Below are 22,167 nucleotides of genomic sequence, written 5' to 3'. Positions count from 1 at the left end.
TACTTAGAACCGATGATGGTCAGGGTGGCCAGCACTGAGTGTTCACTTAATCCACATCTGTACCTCATCTTACCATCTTGCATGCATGAAAATGCCAAACAAAACCCATCTTCGTGTATACTATAATATATATATCATACATACTATATAATATTATATATAAAACAATAAGGCTGGTGAGATGGTCTAGCAATTAAACTGCTTGCCATGCAAGCCTAATGACATGATCCCCAGAACCCATGGAAAGGTAGAAGGAAAGCTATCCTCTGACCTCCAACCCACATTCCATGGAACCTCGTGTACTCCCCCACCATATTCATACATTAATATTAAAAAGATAAAAGCTAATAATAAAAAGTTAGTATCATCAAAGTCCTTCTTTGTAATAGATGACATAGCAGGTAGACCTGTATTTCCCAACACACACGCACGCACACACACGCACACACATGCGTGTGCGCGCACACACACACACACACACACACACACACACACACACACACGTGCGCACATGCCTGTGGATGCTCCTTTAGGTTCCAGGTGTTATCTATCCCAGCACAGGTGGCAGCCTCGTGGCCATGGTCTGTCTCAGACTGGCGAGAAGGGGGTGCAAGGAGAATGAGGACAGAAGAGATGGAAGGCATCTGAGCTTGGTGCACACTTCTGTCCTCTGCAGTTCTGACCTCCCTTCTCTCTGAGCAGGTCCAGCTTAACCTCATGGATTTGGCGTCAGGTATCCCTGCATCCCAAAGCAGAAAGATTCAAGGTTGGTTTAACTCCTCTTCCCCTCCCCCACGGGGCCCTGTGGGAAGGCTGAAGGCCGGGATGTCTGTGCTTTAATGGGAAGGTAGAAAAGAGAGGGAGATGCCATTGACCTTTAACTTACTGTCTTTGCTTCCCTGCCCCTCCTTGCTGGTGCCACTCTCAGAATTAGGGGACATCACAAACCTAAGAGTCAATTTCACCAAGCTGGCTCCTGTGCCGCAGAGGGGCTCCTATCCACCCAGCGCCTACTTCGCAGTGTCAAAACTACGTCTGCAGGGGAGTTGCTTCTGTCACGGACATGCCGACCGCTGTGCCCCCAATCGTGGAGGCCCTACAGGTCCCTCCACTGCTGTGCAGGTGACGTCCAGGGTGGGAGTGGCAGAGTGGGAGGAGTGGGACCAGACCAGAGCAGACCCTCCCACAAAGCAGGGCAACTGCTCAGTTTATGTGGACATTGCTGGTAACCTAGCTCAATGGCAGAGCACTTTTCTAGCGAGTGAAAGGGAGATAGGTTGGGGGCAGAGGCTGGTTGAGGTGGAGCATGCCTAGTAAGCCCGGCACACATCGAAGGTAGAAGCTGAAGGAATAGGAGTTCAAGGTCATTTCCAGCTACATCACTGAGTTTGAGGCTAGTTGGGCTGTGCGCCATCCTATTTTTTAAAAAAAAATCTACAAACAAACAAACAATAAAGACAGAACAAAAAAAAAGACATAGGTATTTAGTAAGTCTGCAAGAACAAAGGCAAACCTACTGTCTCAGAAACCCAAATTGTATGCTTTAGGTCTGCGCTCTACCTGCAGATGGTCTCAGCTTCGGCTGCATGTAGACCTGTGGGTACAGGGGAAACCGAGGCAAAGCCTCTCAACCTGGACCTCACATTATTATAACATGGAAATTGCTGTGCACCTATGAAAATATTAACATGAATTATAAAACCTGAGAGTCAGAATAAGCTGTCTGAACCTCCACGCTCAGAACTTTTGATTTCATGGCTGATGTGTGAAGCTCCGAGCTGTTGGAGTGTCCTGTGGGGTTGAGGGCCACTGGCCATGGGGTTTAGTCATCTGGCAGTAAGGTGTGGGGCCAGGTAAGAGGTCAGTGCAGAGAATGAAAACAAAGTCCACCCTGGACACCAGCAGTATGGGTGCAGTAGGGATGGGTAGAGAAAATCCAGTTTAGCAAGCTGGGGTTCACTGTGAGTCCGAGCAGGGGGACCCTGGGAAGAGGAGAGAGAAAATTTCATTTGCCTTTCCCATGGTGTTAGCTTGTCTGCCAACCTAGTGGTGTGTGGTGCTCAGCCTGGTGACAGAAAGGCAAGGAGAGTCACAGCAGGAGACAGAGGAGGGAGGTTATGGAGAGAGCTGCTCAGTCTCCGCTCTGCCCACTTCTGGGACAACCCCTGCTGGGGGCTGCAAAGGAGCGCTTAGGGCGTAGAAGCTAGATCAGGGGAAGCTGAGGCCTAGTGGGAGGAATGCAGGGATGCATGGAGGAGCTCACCGGACTGCTCCGATGCCTCAGCCTTGCCCGTAGGTTCAAGGTTCAGGTGGAACTTGGTCACGGCTCTGGTGTTTGTAAATACCTGTCCAGGTGACTACGTGAGCAGCCAGCCATGGCGTTTTATGAGTTAAAGGGACTGCGCAGGCCTGAGAAAGGGGAATAAACCTTTTACCCCACTTGGCTGGTGAATGTAGAAATTAATTATGGCAGGCAGAAAAACATCAGAACTGGCCAATGGGAAATGCCAGCTTGTATGGGGAGTGGCTAGAGGGTCAGCTGTGGCACAAAGGGAAGGGCAACTCAGAGTGGACAAGTCCCTGAATGCCAGGCTGTGGAGGCGGAGCTTAGCTGGGGGAAGCAATTAACATACAATCGTGGTTCTATTTTTATATCTTAATGAGTCTAGTAACAACTCACCATGCAGTGTCCCACCAGCCCAACATCTTAGTCACGGATTGCCAGAGTGAGGCTGCCGAGAGCCCGTCAGACTCTGGAGTCCTGCAGCTTATTAGCACAGTGTCCACTCCGTGCCACCGAGTCCTGGACTGTACACCACAGGTGCCAAACCCGTGGAACCCTTGCTAGTCTGCATGACACACACATGCTCGCACGCATGCACGACTCACATGCTCACGCTGCCCTCCCGTGGGCATACGGCATGAGTACTTACATAAAGATCCGGGCCCCCAAGGTGTTACAAGAACTGAGAGAAGGCTGAAGCATTTGTATGTGGTGTCCTGGAAGGGCGTGTCTAGACAGGGTCTTGAGGGGCAGGCAGGTTGGTTTACAGGGAGTGGGCTTTCCTGGATAAATCCTTGCTGGTCATCACCGACTCCTCCCCCAGGTCCAGGATGTCTGCGTCTGCCAGCACAACACCGCTGGCCCCAACTGTGAGCGCTGTGCTCCCTTCTACAACAACCGGCCGTGGAGACCTGCAGAGGGCCAGGATGCCCATGAATGCCAAAGTAGGAGCCTGGGATGGGTCCCTGACCATAGCAGCGGGCATGGGAACTGACTTAACTGTTTCTCACCGGGAACACGGGGCATCTGGTTTTGTTGCTTATAAATGCAGCCCTGCCTTCAGATCCCTGGTTTGCAGCAGATCTGGGATCCCCTCACTGCCTCCATCTGTTTCTGTCAGTCCTGAAAGAGCCAGGCTTTGGTCACTGCTGAAGCTGTGTGCTCCCAGAGCCCCTGTGGCCCCTGCAGGCTCCTTGCTCTGTGCCAGACATCTCTGGCTTCCAGTGATCACATCCCTATACCCAATGTTCCTTGGATACAGGATCTGTGCAGATCCCAAAGTGTCAGGGACCCGTCTGTGACTGTGCTAGGGGCCAGAGTGCCTGTCAGGACCTCCTTATTTTCTGGAGTCATTAATTCAGGGAGCTGGGAGGCCTGAGTGCTTGCTCATTCAGCCCTTCCCCAGTCTCCTTTGACACTGGCCCCCGCTTTCCTGCTCTGCATGTCACAGAGCTGATAGTGTTATGTGGGCACCTGCCACGGTGGTCTGCTTTTGCCCCACGGGGTCAACCTCGGATCTCGCCGTCTAGGGTGTGACTGTAACGGGCACTCAGAGACCTGCCACTTCGACCCAGCCGTGTTTGCTGCCAGCCAGGGGACACACGGAGGTGTGTGTGACAACTGCAGGGACCACACTGAGGGCAAGAACTGTGAGCGCTGTCAGCTGCACTATTTCTTGAATAGAAGACCTGGCGCTCCCATTCAAGAGACCTGCATCCGTGAGTAGCGGCTTCTGGGACAGGCTGCTGTCCACTCGTCCTCCCCAGTTTGTCCCTGGGGACACGGAGGACATGGAGAAGCGAGGAAGCCTTGGTCCCAAGGAAGGGCTTGTGGGATTGTTTTAACTGGGCTCTACTAAGTTAGTTACTTATCCTCTCTGGGCTCTGGACCAATCAAGCAATGAGCTTGCTGGTCAGTATACAGCCTTTTCCAGAGGCACACAGAGAAGAAAGCAGGAAGTCCAGCTCCTGCCGTTGGAGCACACACACCGTGAAACTGAGGGGTGCAAGCGTGGTGTCTGTGATGCTGTCGTGGGTACCACTTTTGTTTTTCTGTTTCTCGAGTGTTGAGAACTCCTCCCTCTTCCATCAAGACATTTTATCTTTTTTTTTTTTTTTGGTTTTTTTTTCGAGACAGGGTTTCCCTGTAGTTTCTAGAGCCTGTCCTGGAACTAGCTCTTGTAGACCAGGCTGGCCTCGAACTCAGAGATCCGCCTGCCTCTGCCCCCCGAGTGCTGGGATTAAAGGCGTGCGCCACCACCACCCGGCGACATTTTATCTTTTTTTCCTTGGTTTTGGTTTTGGTTTTTCAAGACAGGATTTCTCTGTGTAGTCTTGGCTGTTCTAAAACTTGCTCTGTTGATCAGGCTGGCCTTGAACTCACAAGGATCTGCCTGCCTCTGCCTCCTGAGTACAGGGATTAAAGGCGTGTGCCACACTGCTTAGCTATGAGATGTTTTAATTCTCTGGCCCCCACACAATGACTGGCATATCACTATGATGGAGTGTTTGTTGATTTAATAAATGAGTGGAATGGCCACCAGATTAACCTAGGATAGTGGTTCTCAAACTTCCTAATGCTGTGATCCTTTAATACAGTTTTTCAGGCTGTGGTGAATCCTGACCACAAAATTATTTTCGTTGCTACTTCATAACTGTGATTTTGCTACTGTTATGAATCATAATGTAAATATCCGATACGCAGTATATCTGTCTGATATGTGATCCCTGTGAAAGAGTCATTAAACTCTTTCGACCCAAAGAGGTTGTGACCCGTAGGTTGAGAACCCGTAGGTGTTCTCTTAGGCTGTGACCTAAGAGAAGAGAACAGGATAGCACAAGCGCTTGAGACCAACTTGATTAGGAAAAGCCTTCAGGACAAAGGATCCTTGAGTTCTGAAAGGCGTGAAGGAGTCAGGAGTAGGCAGCTGCTTGCTGACATTTGTGTCTGAGAGTAGGAGAGGCGTGAGTCCGACCCTGCTTCCCCCCTCCCAGTTCAGTCTCTGGAATGTTGACATCTTCAAGCACTGGCTTCCTCATCTGTATGGCAACTCCTGCCCGTTGAGGTTGTCATGAGGCAGGACAGCCTGTGAAGGCGCCTGCTCAGCGTTTGCAACAATGTAGCCCTCAAGAAGCGATGACCACAGAAGCAAGAGTGTGGTGCTTAACGGGAGTCAGCGCTGCTCTGCCTGCTCTGTGCTCATCCTTTATGACTCAGAAGCAATTTCTTTTCCTCGCATGGCAGATGGGGAACCAGGCACAAAGGGTTCCAAGCTTGACTGGGGTCGCGGGGCTGGAAGCCCATGGTAGAATGGGGGTTTGGAGTGGACCCTCCTGGCACCTCCTCTGAGCTCTGACATTGTTTCTGCTTCTCAGCCTGCGAGTGTGATCCAGATGGGGCGGTGCCAGGAGCTCCCTGTGACCCGTTGACAGGCCAGTGTGTGTGCAAAGAGCATGTGCAAGGAGAGCGCTGTGACCTCTGCAAGCCTGGCTTCACGGGACTCACCTTTGCCAACCCCCAGGGCTGCCACCGTGAGTAGAGGGTCTGGGAAGCTGTGGTGTGGCATGAGGCAGGCTGTATGGGTCCTTGGAGTGTCCTCGGAGGAAGTCCCACTCCCGGTACTGTGTGCTGCACCACTGTCCTCCAGCAAGTGGCAGCACAGTCCTGGGTTGGAAGGTGGGTTTGAGTCAGTTCCAGCCAGGGTGGGCGGGCCAAACTGCCAGGTGTCTGGGAAGGCACAGCGGCCTTATGAGTCAGCCATGCTATGCACAAGGACAGGCCCTGTGACTTCAGGCTGATCTTATAGCAGAGCTCAACGTTTGGGGGGTGCACCAGCCCTGCACAGTTTAGCCCTGGATTCTATCTACAGAGTGAGAGTCTGGGGCACAGTCCCCAGAAGCAGGGCCAGACAGAGCCTGGTAGGAAGAGTCCCTGAGGGTATGTTCTCAAGTAAGTCACAGAATAGGTGCTTTTACAGGGCTGGGCCCCTCTGGTGCATGTTTTCTGGGGCCAGCCTCTCTGTGGGAGCCTGTCTATGCTCATCAGCCCTCTCTCCCACAGGCTGTGACTGCAGCATCCTAGGTTCCCGGCGAGATATGCCTTGCGAGGAGGAAAGTGGGCGCTGCTTGTGTCTGCCCAATGTGGTAGGCCCCAAATGTGACCAGTGTGCCCCTTCCTACTGGAAGCTGGCCAGTGGCAGGGGCTGCGAGCCCTGTAATTGTGACCCGCGCAACTCTCTCAGCCCACAGTGCAACCAGGTATGAGTAACATTGGCCCATGGGCTCTTCATTCACAGAGGGGTCCTGCCTACAAGTGTCTCCATCTCTCCTGCACTGCTCTCTGGCCTTCCTACAGTCAGGCAAGGCTACATCTGTCCCCTTTCCCCTTGGGGGAGGCCACCAGATGTCCCTCCCTCTGTGGTTCTCATCCTTGGGCCAGGCTTGTCCCCCACACCGTCTGCAGCTCAGTGCTGGGACTTGACTTTGGGTTGTCTTTCAATAGGAGCCCTAGTTTTGGGGAACACCCAGATCTGCAGAGAAAGGATCTTGGGCACAGTACCTAGTAGGAAGGCCAGGAAGGGACTGGAAGGGTCCCCATGGCATTTTCTTTTTTCAGTTTACAGGGCAGTGTCCTTGCCGGGAAGGGTTTGGTGGCCTGACATGCAACTCTGCAGCCATCCGTCAGTGTTCTGACCGGACCCATGGAGATGTAGCCACGGGGTGCCGAGGTGCGTGCTTATTGCATGGTCAGGTAGCAGGCATGTAGAGGGGTAGGATAAGGGGTGCTTGGTGAAGGGCACTGATATGATTGGACCTTCTGTACTGATGACCAGGGCAACTCTGTTGAGCATCTTCCCTTGAAGACTGTCTGGCCTCCCAGTGCCTGAATCAGGTTAACTAAGGTGCTCCTCACACTCCAGGATGGAGGGCAAGGGTCCTTGCTCCCACTCCCTGAAAGCCTTGGTCAGCAGCAGTGGAGAAAATAGATCCTGAGGAGGACTGGAGTGATGTGGGAGTCCCCTCTGTGTGCTGTGATTACCACTAGTGAATAAAGAAACTGCTTTGGACCTATAGCAGGGAAGAACTTAGCTAGGTGGGGAATACTAAACCACATTCTGGAGGAAGAAGGCAGAGTCAGAGAGAAGCTATGGAGCCGCTGCTGGAGACAGACATGCCGGAGCCTTGCCAGTAGGCCACGAACCTGGTGGTAAAATATAAAATATTGGAAATGGGTTAAATTAAGATGTAAAAGTTAACCAATAAGAAGTTAGAGCTAATAGGCCAAGCAGTGATTTAATCAATACAGTTTCTGTGTGATTATTTCCGGGGCTGAGCAGCCGGGAACCAGCAAGCGGCCTCCCACTACATTGGAGTGTTTTCCTGGAGGGCTTGTTTATCTCCTCTTAAGGAGGAGATATGGTGTACGGAGACCTTGCATGCCTTGGTTGCCTCCTGAACAGAAGCAGGAAGTCCGAGTGTGAATGCACAGTGGTGTGCTGGTCCGATGGGTTCACACGCATGTGGATGTGTGACCGAGAACATGCCTCACCTGCCACGGGTGCTGATGACAAGCTTTCCGCCAGTCACTGTCACGGCTTCATCCTCACCAGGCTCCTTCCTCTCCCTGACCCCAGCCTCTAAGTGTCAATTCTCCTGCCCTAGCCTGTGACTGCGACTTCAGAGGAACCGAGGGTCCTGGATGTGACAAATCCTCAGGCCGCTGCCTCTGCCGTCCTGGCATAACTGGGCCCCGTTGTGACCAGTGCCAGAGAGGCTACTGTGACCGCTACCCAGTATGTGTGGCCTGCCACTCCTGCTTCCAGACCTATGACGTGGACATCCAGGAGCAGGCTCGGCGCCTTGGTGGTCTCCGTAATGCCACCGAAGGCCTGTGGACGGGGACAGGTCGGGAAGACCAAGGCCTGGCCTCTCGGTTGCTAGATGCCAAGAGCAAGATCGAGCAGATCAGACAGATCCTGGGGGGCACCTCTGTCTCAGAGCAGGATATGGCTCAAGTGGCAAACTCCATCTTGTCTATCAGGTAGGTCCTTTTCCCCGACAAGCTGCTGGAGGGATCATGCCAGTGGATTTCGGTGAGGGCTACACTGGTCCATTCTGGTCCATGGGGCATTTTTATGCATCCCTTCTCTTAGCTGCCAGGGCAGGTCTGTGGATGTGGAGTGTGGTGTTGATTCCATTCTACAGATGTGGAGACAGGCAAAGATGTGATGAGCTATACAGACACAGACCCAGAGCCCGAGTCCAGCGTTCTTCCTGAGCCTGGACCGCCAGTAGGATCATCAGCCCTGGCTTAGTCACCTTGGCAGAGGGCACCCAAGAGGCAGGGCCACTAAAAATATCTCTGAATTTGCCTTTAGAATGGAAGCGGTCCCACCCACACCCCCTCCTACCAGCAGAGGCGCCTTCTTTGGGGACTGAGGTTCTGAAGCTTCTATAATTAGCTTGTATTCCCTGAGCATTGGTGGAGGGATGGTGCCAAGCCCCAAAAGAATAAAAGGCTCTGTTACCCATGGGGAGGTGTTAGGACATCCTTGGCAGTGTGGGGGCTGGGGGAGTCTATGGATGAGCTACAGCTTGTTGGAACTGTTTCATTTCATCCATTTCACATTTGGGTGCAGGTGCATGCCTATGAGTGTGCAGCTGCACGCATGTACAGAGGCCAGAGCAGAATATTGGGTTCTCCTGCTGTCACTGTATGACTGACTGCCTGCCTTGAGACCGGGGTCTCCCACTGACTCAGAAGTTCCCTGCTTTATTGAGGTCTTGCTTTTAATGTGTGTACTGGAGATTTGAACTCGGGTCTTTATTCTTGTAGAACAGCCATTCTTATTCACTGGACCATCTCTGCCCAGTCCTTCCAAATAGGCTTTTGAGTGCCCAATAGGATCCAAGTATTGCGCAAGGGTCATTAAAATATCAAGACATGGTCTTCACATGCCAAGGGCTAAGGTATTGTCCTGTAAGCAGGAACATGCTACACGGGGTATGTTAGCTAAGATTCTCACAGAGGAGGCCATGGTAGCCTGCACAGGGGAAGGGCTATATGACCTAAGTCTCAGAACTAGATGGCCAGTCCATAGGTGGTCAACATAGGAATGTGTTGTGTCTTGGTAGGCTCTGAAGGGTATGCTGTGCCTGGACAAGGTCGTGTGGTAGAGATGTGTAGGATGGGGTGGGGGACAGCATGGTGGTGTAGCAGACAGCAGGGAGCATGAAAACAGTGGTCCTCAAACTTAGGACTCAGGGCCTAGAGTGACACCCCAAGCCTCTGTCAGAGAGGAATGGCCAGTGAGCGTGCAATGGGGTTGGAGCGCCATGGGGAAAGTTGGGCTACAGAGGAGAGACTGGGAACCAGCCCAAACATAAGGTAAAAACTGAAGTCAGCCTGGAAAGCCAGGGGGAGCCATCAGGGTGGCTCTCTTCAGAGAAGCCAGGAACAACTGGGAAATGGAGGTGGATCCCAGATGTTAGACTGACAGAAGCTAAGGACAGAGAGAGAAAGAGGAGAGAGAGAGAGAGAGAGAGAGAGAGAGAGAGAGAGAGAGAGAGAGAGAGAGAGAGAGAGAGAGAGAGAGAGAGAGAGAAAACACATTTAAAGTCGCCTGCAGAGAGGCAGAGAGGCCGGGACTCCAGCTTGTTGGAGCTTCTGTTGGGCAGAATTCTCAGTAGCATGTGGATCGTCCCCTCTCATACCCTGGTGGAAGGTCCTTCCCCATGCAGTCTGCTCCTCCTGGCTCAGTTACAGCATCTCCCTATATTTCAGCAAATATCCTTCTGTCTCAGGCGGACTCTCCAGGGCCTGCCTATGGACCTACCCTTAGAGGGGGAGATGGAGTCCTTCTCGGGAGACCTGGGGAATCTGGACAGAAGCTTCAATCGCCTCCTCCTGATATACCAGAGCAAGAAGGAGCAATTTGAGAAGCTAAGCAGTGCAGACCCTTCAGGTGAGGACAGGGGCATGGGCTACTCTTCCCTAGGGAGAAAGGCCCCTACCCAAGGCCTCCAGCCCCTCTCCTTTTTCCTCAGGAGCCTTCCGTATGCTGACCACCGCTTACGAGCAGTCCTCCAGGGCTGCACAGCAGGTGTCCGACAGTTCCAGCCTGCTGAGCCAGCTGAGGGACAGTCACAAGGAGGTAGAAGGGCTGGAGATTCAGTCTGGAGGAGGAGGAGCTGGAGGAGCCCAACTTGTGGCCCTGCGCCTGGAGATGGCTTCGTTGCCCGACTTGACATTCACTGCCAACAAGGTGACTGGAATGAGAGCCCCATGTCCTAATCTGTCCCACTCAGAACCTACCCCACTCCTCCTGACCCCATGTCTGTGCTGTGCACTCAGGGGTTGCCAAGGAAACATGGTCCTGGTTGCCATGGAGATGTGTGGCTGTTTTGTGTGGGATGGGAGTGGTTGTGGAGGGGCTTCTTTAACACCCTCCTCTCTCTACAGCTCTGTGGCAGCTCTAGGCAGACACCGTGCACCCCGGGATCGTGCCCTGGAGAGCTGTGCCCCCACGACAATGGCACGGCCTGTGGTTCTCGCTGCATGGGAGCCTTGCCCAGAGCCAGAGGGGCCTTCCACATGGCAGGGCAGGTAGCTGAGCAGCTACGGGGCTTTAACTCCCAGCTCCAGCAGACCAGGCAGATGGTAGGTACCAAAAAGGATGGGAATTCATACTTGACAGTCAGGAGAACAAAGTCCAGAGATCTTAAGAAATTTGTCTATGCCCCCCAGCAACTGTAGGGTAGAGTTTGGAGCTAATATCTTGAACTTTCTCTTAAAGTCCTCCATAAATATCATTTGCAAACTGGGCTGGTTGCAGGTCCCAAGGGAGAGGATGCCCCATAGATTCCTCGGGAGCTGCCAAGAGGCTCCTTGGGGGTTGTCCTTTTTCTGACCCACGTTGTGTTTCAACAGATTAGGGCAGCTGAGGAGGCAGCATCAAAGGTCCAATCAGATGCCCAGCGCCTCGAGACCCAGGTGAGCACCAGCCGCATGCAGATGGAAGAAGATGTCCAGCGCACGCGGCTTCTCATCCAGCAGGTCCGGGGCTTCCTCACAGGTGAGCTGACTTTCACCTCTGTGAGTATTCTGGCTCCCATCTGCCCCTCCTGCCCATGTGTAGTTTATTACTCCACCACCTCCTTCCTACCATGCCTGCTGTCCACTGGCCGGACCATATCTCCTGCCTGATCTTTGGCTATTGATTTTATTGCCTTCCACCCCTTCCCCAACTTCCCCACCTTGCTCTTAGATGAGCACAGGCTCCTTTCCTGAGCTCTGTCCACCTCTTCTCTGTGATGTTTTGTTTCTCTTTCCTTTACTTACTGGGTGTCACTTTGAACTTGTCAGGCCCTTGCCCACTGGAGGGTCTGTCACTGATCCTTGCTGGCCTGGGATGAACGGCTCCAAGGTTACAGCTTTAAATGTCACCTCCCCAGAGAGGCCTTCTGTAGTCTCTGTCTGTGAATCCCTCCACTCAGGAATGGCTGTCCAGTCCATTCGGAGTGTGCCTCTGGGGCAGCAAGGATGGATGCCTGCTTGGTTCATGGATCTTCTGGCACATATGTAAGATTGGTGGAGTGAATGAATGGATGGATAGGATAGATCCTTTCTTCAGTGGCCTAGGGGATGAGATAGGACTCAGGGAACTCGACTCCGGGCAAGCCGTTTCTCTTGACCTTAACTTTCCCTTGAAAATGGAGTTGGTAGTATTCTACAAGTTTCCCCCAAGAACGGAGTAACTCCTGCAAAATGTGCCTTGACAAACGAAAGGCACCTCTGGAGTGTGAGTTGTGTTATTAGCTCTTGGGTCCCTGCCAGGACTGCGCTTGGCTGAAAGCCTGGTTGATATGAGCTAAGGGCTGGGTACAGCAGTGGTTGCTCATGGTACTACTGCAGTGGTTTTACCCCAAATAGGCCAAAGCTGTCTGTCTCCTGAGTGCAGACAGCCCGCCATGCAGGAGCTGTGGGTGGCACAAGCATGACTCAAGCCCAGGAGGAGTAGACAGAGGCCCCAGGACGTAAGCAGGAGGAGCCGCTGGGAAGTGTGTTATGGGAGTGCAGGGCTAAGGTCCCTGGCACAGAAGGACAAAAGGGTAACAAAGGTTTGAGGCTTGAGAAGACCCTGGTCAAGCTGGGAGGGGCTGACTTCTTGGTGAAGCTTGGGCTCTGCTCCTGGGAGCAGGTGGGAGCTTCCAGGCTCCTCCCCCTTCTCAGCCAGGCTGCACCTCAGATCAGGGCCTGTGATGAGTTCAGGGGCAGAGGGGGCATGGGTCTGAGAGAGGTTTGGCCGTGCGTGGGACCCCAGAGAGTTCTCATAACCACCACTTGGTGGATTCTAGTCTGCAGACCCATGATAGGGGGCGCCAATCCCAGCTGCTGCTGCCACAGGAGAGAGTGGCAGTTCTGTGGAAGGAGGAGTGTTGCCTTTGTTAGTCCTTAAGGTGGAATTGAGGAAGTTCTCAGGCGGGATTTATGGAGCAGTTCCTAAGTACAGGTAGTGTTCGAGGGACTTTGTATCACATTCCTTAACCCCGGCCACCCTAGCTAAGTACTGCTATTACCTCCAATTCCCGTGTGAGGGATGCACAGAGAAGTTAAGTAACCTGCCAGAAGGTATCCAGCTGTAGGTGGTGCACACACAAGCACATGTGGGCACGGGCACACACACACACACACACACACACACACACACACTCATGGTGCACATGCACATACACACACAAAAGTGCCTCCTTACTTTTGATGTTTTTCCCCCTCTATGTATTGTCTTCTTTCCATCACCTCTTCTGACCTGACTAATTTCTCCTCTAAGATGCCTCTCAGGTTTCCCAACCTCCAGGAAGCCTCTCTGGTACTGAAGGAGGTGCTCCCCTGTTGCTGGCCCAGTGTACACCCTGCAGGTCACACAGGGTTATGATTCATCTTTTATATGCCCCTCATTCCCACTACATTTTGAGTCCCACAAGGGCTGGGGCAGAGTCTGACGGGATCTTCGCCCTCGTTGCCCAGGTTGTACATGCCAATGTTTACTGAGACCCCTCTGCCTCAGAACACTATGACTGAGTGGATTGTACACCCAGTCATGCATGCTGCTGCCGCCATCGTGAACAACACAGGAAGTACCTACGCTGGCTGGGGCTATGACCTTGGCAGGAGGCTTTCTGGGAAAGGTGTCCACTCAGCCCCATTCGGAGAACAGGACTGGGCTCCAGGAAGGGGGCAGCGCGTCTAGAGTAGATCCCCATGGAGCTGCGTGTGAAGTGGGAAGGCTTCGTTAAATGACCAGGGCTGCACCTTGAGCTCCCAGCACCGTGGGGGCTGCACAACCTGGAGCATCCCGTCTCCTTTCTCTCAAGGAGGTCCTTCCTCCTGGTGTGAGGAAGGGCGGGGACAGGATAGGACCTATGTCACCTGCTGCCCGGGAAGAGAAGCTAGTCCCAGAACCCTAGAGGAGTTCAGGCCAGGCTAAACTATCTGGTCGAGTGGTCACATCTTTCCAGAGTGATATCTGTAGAAGCAGCCGAGAGACAAGAAGGTATCATTTTTGTACTTGTGTCTTTGGTCTCTCTCTGAGACACTTTGTAAAAACTCTGGCTAACTGATGATGACATGTCACATCCCAGGATGTGTGGTGTGTGTGTGTGGGGGGGGGGGTGGTCATTCAAGGCATGTCACAGGTCAGGAGACTGAACCCAAGAGGCAGGAACAGTGAAGAGCGAGTGCCCTTTTGGTTACTCCTCAAATGCAAAGGCCCTTCGAAGGCCTGAGCTGGGGATCTGGGGACACGAATGGGACAAAACCCAGTCTCTGTCCTCAGGGGTTCACACTGCAGCAGGAGAAGAGAATCAAATCAGGAAGAAAAGCGTTTCCATGGGGGTGGGGTCACATGCCACATGCGAGGGCGAACGGCGAGGTGAGGGGTTAGGAATGCTGTTTCTAGATTCCATGGCTAGGATCGGCCAATCTGAGATGGTCATGTCTCAGGAAAAAAAAAATGGTAATCCTTTTCTGCCTTTGTGAACATGAGTACTTGGGCCTGAGGAGGTGGGGCAGGGAAGGGGAGGGGTCTTATTGCCAAGGAAGCAGCTCCAATTCCTGGGCGCTCCCTCCCAATTTGGAGCTGATTATGTATGTGTTGCTGGCATTGTTCAGTAACAGCTGCTTGGCACCACCTCCTCCTCCAAGCCCACAGCTTCCTGTGGCACCAGACACTTAGCTGCCACAGCTGTGCCCACATCCCTCCTCCCCTCGGCAGTACACAGGACAGGAATCCTATAGCGTCCCGGAAACACCCTGACACCACCACCACCACCAGCAGCAGCAGCAGCACCAGAGAAAGGTGCCTAGATTTGTCCAGGAGCAGGGCTCTTGGGGAAACAAAACAGAGGAGCTATAGCAGACACCCTCCAGGGTGCTGTCCAGCCCGGAGGGGCCTCCAATCTGATGGCTTGGTTGGCTGTCTTCCAGACCCCGACACAGATGCCGCCACCATCCAAGAGGTCAGTGAAGCAGTCCTGGCGCTCTGGCTGCCCACAGACTCAGCCACAGTGCTGCGCAAGATGAAAGAGATCCAGGCCATTGCTGCCAGGCTCCCCAATGTGGATCTGGTGCTGTCCCAGACCAAGCAGGACATCGCGCGGGCCCGCAGGCTCCAGGCCGAGGCTGAGAAGGCCAGGTATGGCCACTGTCCCCAGTGCCTTCCTAATGGAACTGGGTTCATGTTTATTCCCCAACCTTATGGCTGGGAGAGGGGTACAGGAGCTGTAACATGGGGAGAAGCTTTACCATGCCAGGGAAGCTAGGCTATCTGCAGGGTCCAGGGTACACTTTGTTCACTTGGCCTAGTACTTCACACAGGGAGCTCGTGTCCCAAGAGTGTTGTGGGCATCACTCTCATACTCAGCTGCCTCTGGGTGGGTCCTGTGGGGAGAGAGCCAATGCTTTCCCTTGTCTGCCTAAGAGCAATGTTCTCCAGGACTGGTGTGAACTAAGATCATACTCGCTCATTTGCTGCTCACTCATCCTCCCCGCCCCCCCCTTCCCCTTTCTTTACTCAGAAGCCGGGCCCAAGCTGTGGAAGGCCAGGTTGATGATGTGGTTGGGAACCTTCGGCAGGGGACCGTGGCTCTGCAGGAAGCTCAGGACACTATGCAGGGCACTGGCCGCTCCCTTCGACTCATCCAGGAAAGGGTTGCTGAGGTGAGGCTTTAGAGGTAACGAACCAGTTAGGTACAAGAAGGTGTTAGAATGTGAGCTGGTTAGATGCCACCTAGTTAGATTCACTTGCTGGGCTTCGAGCTTCAGATTTGTCTCACCTGACTAGGATGCAAAAGCAGGGATGGACTCTGAGCTGCATTTGGGATGAAGTCAGTGGAGCTGGAAAAGGGGAAAAACTGAGTATCACGGGGCAAGGTAGCTTGGAGTCAAAGCATCGTGGTCAGGAAGACTCTTCTCCCTGAAGAGTGAGAGACAAGCTAGGAAAACGAGGTCCCATGATGCCTGTGAGGCCCAACACTAACCCCAATTCCTCTATCTTTCCCTGAAGGTCCAGCAGGTCCTGGTACCAGCTGAAAGGCTGGTGAGGGGCATGAAGGAGCAGATGAGTGGATTTTGGGCACGGATAGAGAAGCTCCGCCACCAGGCCCAGCAGGAGCAGGCACAGGCAATGCGGGCCCAGAAGCTTGCAGAGGGTGCCAGCAAGCAGGCACTGAGTGCCCAGGAGGTAAAAAGAGGGCAGAGTTGTCCCAGGGATGGGGAACCAGAGCTGGACTCCTGAGCAGGAAGGTTACTGCACCTTCTATAAAACCACACAGGACAGAGCCAGAATGGTTCAGCATGGACCCCAACACAAAGCCTGAGTCTGAATTCTACCCCTGTTCCTCTGGGTAGCTGGGTGGGACATGAGGACCATCCTAGACAGTATTCCTTTACAAATGAGACAGTGGCTTGTCCCCAGCTCCAAGTTTATCTGTAAAGTAGTTCTCTTCATACCCACTCTGGAGCTTGTATCCCAAGTTTCCACCATGGTCAGACGTCCATGGCTTGGACAGACACACTGGCCTCCATGCTAGTTAAAATCAGGACAAAGAAGATCGAAGAGTCATTTTGGGGTATCAGGTGTACCACTTGCTTTACCCAGGGCAGGAACATGGGCACTTGCCATCCTGGTCTAGTGACCAAGTTGTCAATGTACTTTGGTATTAACCTGGCATCTTGTGCCTGGCAAGCATGATGGGAAAAGACAAAATGTTAAGACCTCCCTTGGGGCTCAGAGGTAGAGCATGACAGGCAAACACAACCCTTGGGGGATACCAGGAGGCTGTGAGCTGATTTGGGTGATGCCAGTTAGCCACTGGCATTTAGGATTTGGGAATGCCCTACCTTTCCAGGGCTTCGAGAGACTCAAGCAAAGGTATACAGAGCTGAAGGACCGGCTGGGGCAGAGTCCCATGCTGGGTGAGCAAGGCAGTCGAATCCTGAGCATCAAGACAGAGGCAGAGGAGTTGTTTGGGGAGACCATGGAGATGATGGACAAAATGGAAGGTGAGCATGATCCAGGGACACGGACTGCTGGGCACCCGCCATTCATGGCTTCTTTAAAATACTTTTTAAGTTATAGTTTACGTGTGTGCAGTTGTGGGAGTCCACACGTGCCATAGCATACCTGTGGAGGTCAAAGGGCAGCTTGCAGAAGTTGCTTGTCTCCTTCCACTTCGTGAGTTCTGGAGATCAAGTTCAGGTTGTCAGGCTTGGTAAAGGTGGTATCTCGCTAGCCCATCCCATCTGGGTCTCCCAAAATTCATTCCCTTTGGAACCAAGCCAGCAGCGCTAAGGAAATGCGACCAGTTAAGACTCCCTGAGCAGCTAGTACAGCTACAAGGCTGCAGGAATGCAGTGAGGCGCAGGTCACATGGCCCACCCCGGAGAAACTCACAGTCCAGCTGGGATCTTTGCTCCTCAAAACACAGGCTTTGCTCTACAGTGACACATGGGTCACTGACGAGGACACAGATCTCTAGGGGCTCAGAGGACAATCAATGCCAGAGAGCGATGTTCAGAGAGGTAAGAGCTGAGGAAGGAGGCTCAGGCCTAGGAGAGGCTAGGAGACAAGGAAGGACCTCAGGAGGATGGGCATGAGAAGGAAGAGGGGCCTTCTGAGGATGTGACAGTCACCCTGGAGAGGGACGTAGGTGGGGAATCTGAAGGGGACAGTAGCACGGCTTCTCGCTGCCCCCATGATGAGGGCAGACAGCGACTCGGCAGTGAACCATCTAAGGCCATTGGAGGGTTTGGAACGTGGAGACATAGGGATAATAGCCTTGGAAAGGGGACATTCCTAGGAACATGACAATCTGTAGATGTGATGGTGGGACCCACCGGTGTGTCCAGGAAATGCCATACACATTATTCCTCTGAATGTCAATAAAAATGGTTGGCAAAAATCTCATTTATAACCAGGTGAACAGTATAGAAAAGATTAGTTTGGTGAGTTTGTTGGGAACTGCTGAGAGGCTTGGCCACAAACCCCAAAGGAGAGTTGGAGGTTGGTTCAGCACTTGTCCTGGCCTTGTCTAGCAATACTGTGTCCACAGATAATAATTTTTTTATCCTATCTGAGGACAGCAGATAATACACCAGGAAACAGAATCACCGCTCAGATCTAAAATGGTGGGTGGGCAGGAAATGACGTAAGAAGGAAATTATGTAAGCAGGCCCACTGTTCGGGCCTCTGTCACTAAACCACGGCTTCGGTGAAGCACCTCTATGCATGGCTTACGTCACCGGAAGTACTTTGTAACTGGTAAGTGGTGGCAAGTGCAAGCTGTTCCTCACCTGAAAGAGACTCAAGAGTTCTGAGTCACCGTGAGTTGTTCTAAGTCAGCAATGTCTTGCTCACTGCCGGAGACTGAACAGGCATCTGGCATCTGAACCAACCGGAGGCAACAGCCCAAGGGTGACAGTGGAATGACTTAACCCCTGGTGTGGCCTGGTCGGCTCAGCACACAGCATGGGAGCAGGAATTTACCTACTTAGGATTCGCCTGCATGGGATCCTCTGGAGCTGGGGTGCGGGGAGCAAGGAACAGAAGAGTGGCTGTTTAACCTTATGGGTGTTTCCAGTGTCTGTCAGCCTGCAATTCCATGTGGAGGTCCATTGGCTGCATATCAGCTCCTGGCCAACTCTGCTGCACCCTGTTGGGGGTGGTGAGGGCTACCCCATCTTAGACCTATAGATAGACCTATAGATGTGATGGTGGGACCGGTGTGTCCAGGAAATACCATACACATTATTCCTCTACATAGGTAGAAGCGAGAAGTGGTCAGATTTGGGCTTCGTGAGAAGGGTTACTTCTGACACAGCCAGTGCTGCTCGATGCTACCCTGTGAGGCAGGCCACACTCCCTCCCAACCCCCAGCAAAGCCCAGGGTATCACAGTAGAATAGCAGGGACTCCAGTGTGAGGCCTGGCTCCCTGGGTCACTTGAGAGAACTTCAGTGTGTCTTACTTGGGGATGGCATGTGAACACCCTGGGGATGGGGAGCAGAACATTTTCCTGGAGTGATAGTATAGGGAGAAAAAGCAATGAAAGACGCAAGTCGCCTGGCCACCTTTTTCCAGCATCCATCTGAAGGCCATGGGTAGGATTGTGGTCTGCTTGCCCTACTCGGTTGCTAATGTTGGGGGCAATACAGTCTTTCATCACCTTGGGATAACTCAGAGCCTGGATGGAGGAGAGGGTCAGACAAAGGGAAGATGGAGAGAAGGCCTGGTCCTGTCAGGTTTTGAGTGTGATGGGGCTGGAGGAGCAGGTTGAAATGGAGAACTGTCTGCTTCACTGGTTGACAGTGCTTAGGGAGACTCTTGACCTTGCTGCCTCCAGGCTGGGGGAGGGGAAGGACAGGCTGGGAGTCCTTCGGTGTCTCACCTTCTGATTCTTCCCCATGGCTGTTCCATCTGCCTCAGACATGGAGTCAGAGCTGCTTCGCGGGAGTCAGGCAATCATGCTACGCTCCGCAGACCTGTCGGGGCTGGAGAAGCGCGTGGAGCAGATCCGCAGTTACATCAATGGACGTGTGCTCTACTATGCCACCTGCAAGTGACCTGAAGCCCCAGCTTCATACACATTCTCCACTGCCTTGGAAGGGCACGCTGGGCGGGGGAGTGTTTCCTAGCCCTAGGACACTTTGATACCATTGATAGCGTCTGGTTACCCTGGGTGTGCTGCTGCTAGGTATCTGACTGCCGTTGAGCCGGTGCTTACACAACCACACTTAAAGGAGAGATGGTGTGTGTGTGTAGGAGGGGTGCTATCACAGCTGAAGTTACAGCTCGGCTGTACAGTGTGTCCCCCCACACCTACTCCTGCTCTCCACTGTGGTAGAAATTGGGATCAACACAAAAACTACACAGAGTGATAAAAATACAAAGCCCAATAAAAAAAAATCTTTGAACAACAGCCTGGAAACTCAAGAAGAAAATGATGTGCGTCTGTATTAACCTCTGTCACCTTTCCTGCCTCCTGTTGAGGGTTCCGTGAGCTCAGTCCTGTGGCTTGCCCTGATTACCCAGTCTAGCTCAGTTGGCCTCTGGACTCGGGCAGACTGAGCTCGTCTGTCTCGGGACTGGTGTCCATCTGTTTCCACTACCTCAGTGCCCTCTGCTCTACCCAGGCAGCGTAGGAGAGGAGAAACTCGAGGTGGCAGTCTGTGACCTGCGATTGCCCAAGGATGGGGGTGGTACAGCAGACCCGGGACTCTCAGCTTCCAGCGCTGAGAGCTAGGCTTTTGAAGTTGGTCATGTAGATTCAGACACTCAAGCTGGTGGTATGTTTTCTCTTGGTTTTAATCACCAGCAGCCAGGGCACTGGGCAGCTTGTACATGCCATAGCTTTCATTGCACCCCGTGTCCCGTAAGGCTTGGCAGCTCCCTGGAACTCTTCAGCCACCAGGACACACAATTTCTTATCCTTGGCTCCTGGAAACCTTTTTCAGCTTTGGCTTCCTGTCTGCTTTCGCATCGCTGGTGCGACCACTTTTTGATGCCTCTGCCCCCTTTATGTCGGGAGGCTGCTGCCTCTCTCCTGCTGCGGTCTTCCTTGGTGCTCCCGCCATCTCTTCCTCGTGTTACCACCTCAGGCCACTCTGTGACCACAGGGGCTGTTTCCCTGTTAACGGGGTGAAGAGTCTGTAAGGGATGCAGCATCATTGCACAGGCTTCCACGTGTGCATGAAGGGCTGTGTCTTGGTCAGTGTTCTGTTGCTGCGAAGACAAGCTATGAACAAGACAACTCTATTAAAGAAAAGCATTTAATTGGGGTTTGCTTATAGTTTCAGAGGTTTAGTCCATTATTGCCATGGTGTGGAGCATGGTGGCACACAGGTAGACGTGGTAGCTGAGAGTTCTACATCCGGATCCAAAGGCAGCAGGAAGAGATAGCGAAACACTGGACCCAGCTTGAGCTTTTGAAACCTCAAAGCCCACTCTTCAGTGATTCATTTCCTCCAGCCAGGCCATACCTACTCCAACAAGGCCACCCCTCCTAATCCTTTCAAATAGTGCCTCTTTCCAAGCACTCAAATATATCAGCCTATTGGGGCCATTCTTATTCAAACCACCACAGACTGTGCTTGTACTAATCAGAGAGCCTTGTGCTGGGCCAAGTGCTCCTTCTCTGGCCCAGGTGGAAATGACTTACGAAGCTCACTGAGGCTTGTGATGGTAGAATGTTTGCTTTAAGTGGTTTGAAGGAGCAGTACCTGGAATATTGCCTCCTGAAGCGGAGCTGTGCTTCTGCAACAAGCAGCTGTGCTGTAGTGTGGTTTCCTCAAGGCATTCCTGGAGGTTTAAAGCAGCCAGGAGGTAATGAGGACATCCACACAGCTCTTGGGGAGAAGCTGCTCACCTGGAAATCCTCTGTTCAAGGTAACTGGATGCCAAGGAAGGGGGTCTAACAACTATCAGCCAAGGAATCAAGTCCCTACCCTACCATCCTCCCTTCTCAACATTTATTATTTAAAGGAAAATAGATATTAAAGGGGCTGCTTATTATAATGGTCTGTTCCTAACATTAATATTTGGTTAACAGGATTTAGTCTTCTGCACTCAGTCAAACATCCCCAGGGCAGAACTAGGTCATTTTGCTTGTCCTAGAGTCAGGGCAAAGGCTAGAAAGTGTGTTAAAAATGACTGTGTATGTTGATATGAAATGTCACAAACATCTGTGTGCTGGCCATGGTCCAGGCGCTAAGCTGGGCACTTTCCCTCCCCCCACCCTTTCCTTCCCACCTCATTTCTTCTCTCCATCCTTTTCCTTTGCTCTTTTCCTCCCCTTTCTTTGAGATAAGGTCACACCGGTGCAAGTGGAGCAAAGGCTGGCCTTGAACTCACAGTCCTCCGGCCTAATCTCCCAAGTGCTGAGATTATAGGTGCAGCCATCAGGCCTGGCTTAGATTAACTTCTTGATCATTATTGATCATTTAAGTTTTTGTGTGTGGGGGGGCAGTGTGTCCGGCAAGCCACACATATGGTTCCCATCAGACAAGTGAGGGAAACAAGGCACAGTTACCAACGATCTCAGCATGCACAGTCACCCACAGTCTCAGTGTGTAGTCACCCATGGTCTCAGTGTGCACAGTCACCCATGGTCTCAGTGTGCACAGTCACCATGGTCTCAGTGTGCACAGTCACCATGGGTCTCAGTGTGTAGTCACCCATGGTCTCAGTGTGCACATTCACCCATGGCCTCAGTGTGCACATTCACCCATGGTCTCAGTGTGCACAGTCACCATGGGTCTCAGTGTGCACATTCACCCATGGTCTCAGTGTGCACAGTCACCATGGGTCTCAGTGTGCACATTCACCCATGG

The 22,167-nt window shown here is 52.6% G+C and overlaps 1 protein-coding gene across 5 annotated transcripts in view; it reads left to right on the top strand.

Annotated features, from left to right (window-relative positions):
• The window catches only part of Lamb3 (laminin subunit beta 3), a 103,105-nt gene extending 83,348 nt beyond the window's left edge, over window positions 1-19,757 (top strand). For all 5 annotated transcript variants that reach the window (XM_038348634.1, XM_038348633.1, XM_038348637.1 and 2 more), the window contains 17 exons: window positions 703-766; window positions 929-1,122; window positions 3,108-3,228; window positions 3,814-4,002; window positions 5,659-5,814; window positions 6,344-6,540; window positions 6,899-7,010; window positions 7,945-8,323; window positions 10,087-10,247; window positions 10,330-10,547; window positions 10,745-10,942; window positions 11,213-11,357; window positions 14,768-14,975; window positions 15,358-15,499; window positions 15,846-16,022; window positions 16,690-16,843; window positions 19,265-19,757. In XM_038348634.1, coding sequence (XP_038204562.1) covers window positions 703-766; window positions 929-1,122; window positions 3,108-3,228; window positions 3,814-4,002; window positions 5,659-5,814; window positions 6,344-6,540; window positions 6,899-7,010; window positions 7,945-8,323; window positions 10,087-10,247; window positions 10,330-10,547; window positions 10,745-10,942; window positions 11,213-11,357; window positions 14,768-14,975; window positions 15,358-15,499; window positions 15,846-16,022; window positions 16,690-16,843; window positions 19,265-19,401 — 2,952 coding nt within the window. In that variant the 3' untranslated portion in view covers window positions 19,402-19,757. The remainder of the gene's footprint in view (window positions 1-702; window positions 767-928; window positions 1,123-3,107; window positions 3,229-3,813; window positions 4,003-5,658; window positions 5,815-6,343; window positions 6,541-6,898; window positions 7,011-7,944; window positions 8,324-10,086; window positions 10,248-10,329; window positions 10,548-10,744; window positions 10,943-11,212; window positions 11,358-14,767; window positions 14,976-15,357; window positions 15,500-15,845; window positions 16,023-16,689; window positions 16,844-19,264) is intronic.
• Window positions 19,758-22,167: the final 2,410 nt, after the last annotated feature.

Source organism: Arvicola amphibius, chromosome 12 (genome assembly GCF_903992535.2).
Source record: "Arvicola amphibius chromosome 12, mArvAmp1.2, whole genome shotgun sequence".
NCBI classification, from domain to species: domain Eukaryota; kingdom Metazoa; phylum Chordata; class Mammalia; order Rodentia; family Cricetidae; genus Arvicola; species Arvicola amphibius.
Note: the sequence above shows the minus strand (reverse complement) of the source record. Positions and strands in the feature narration are given on the sequence as shown.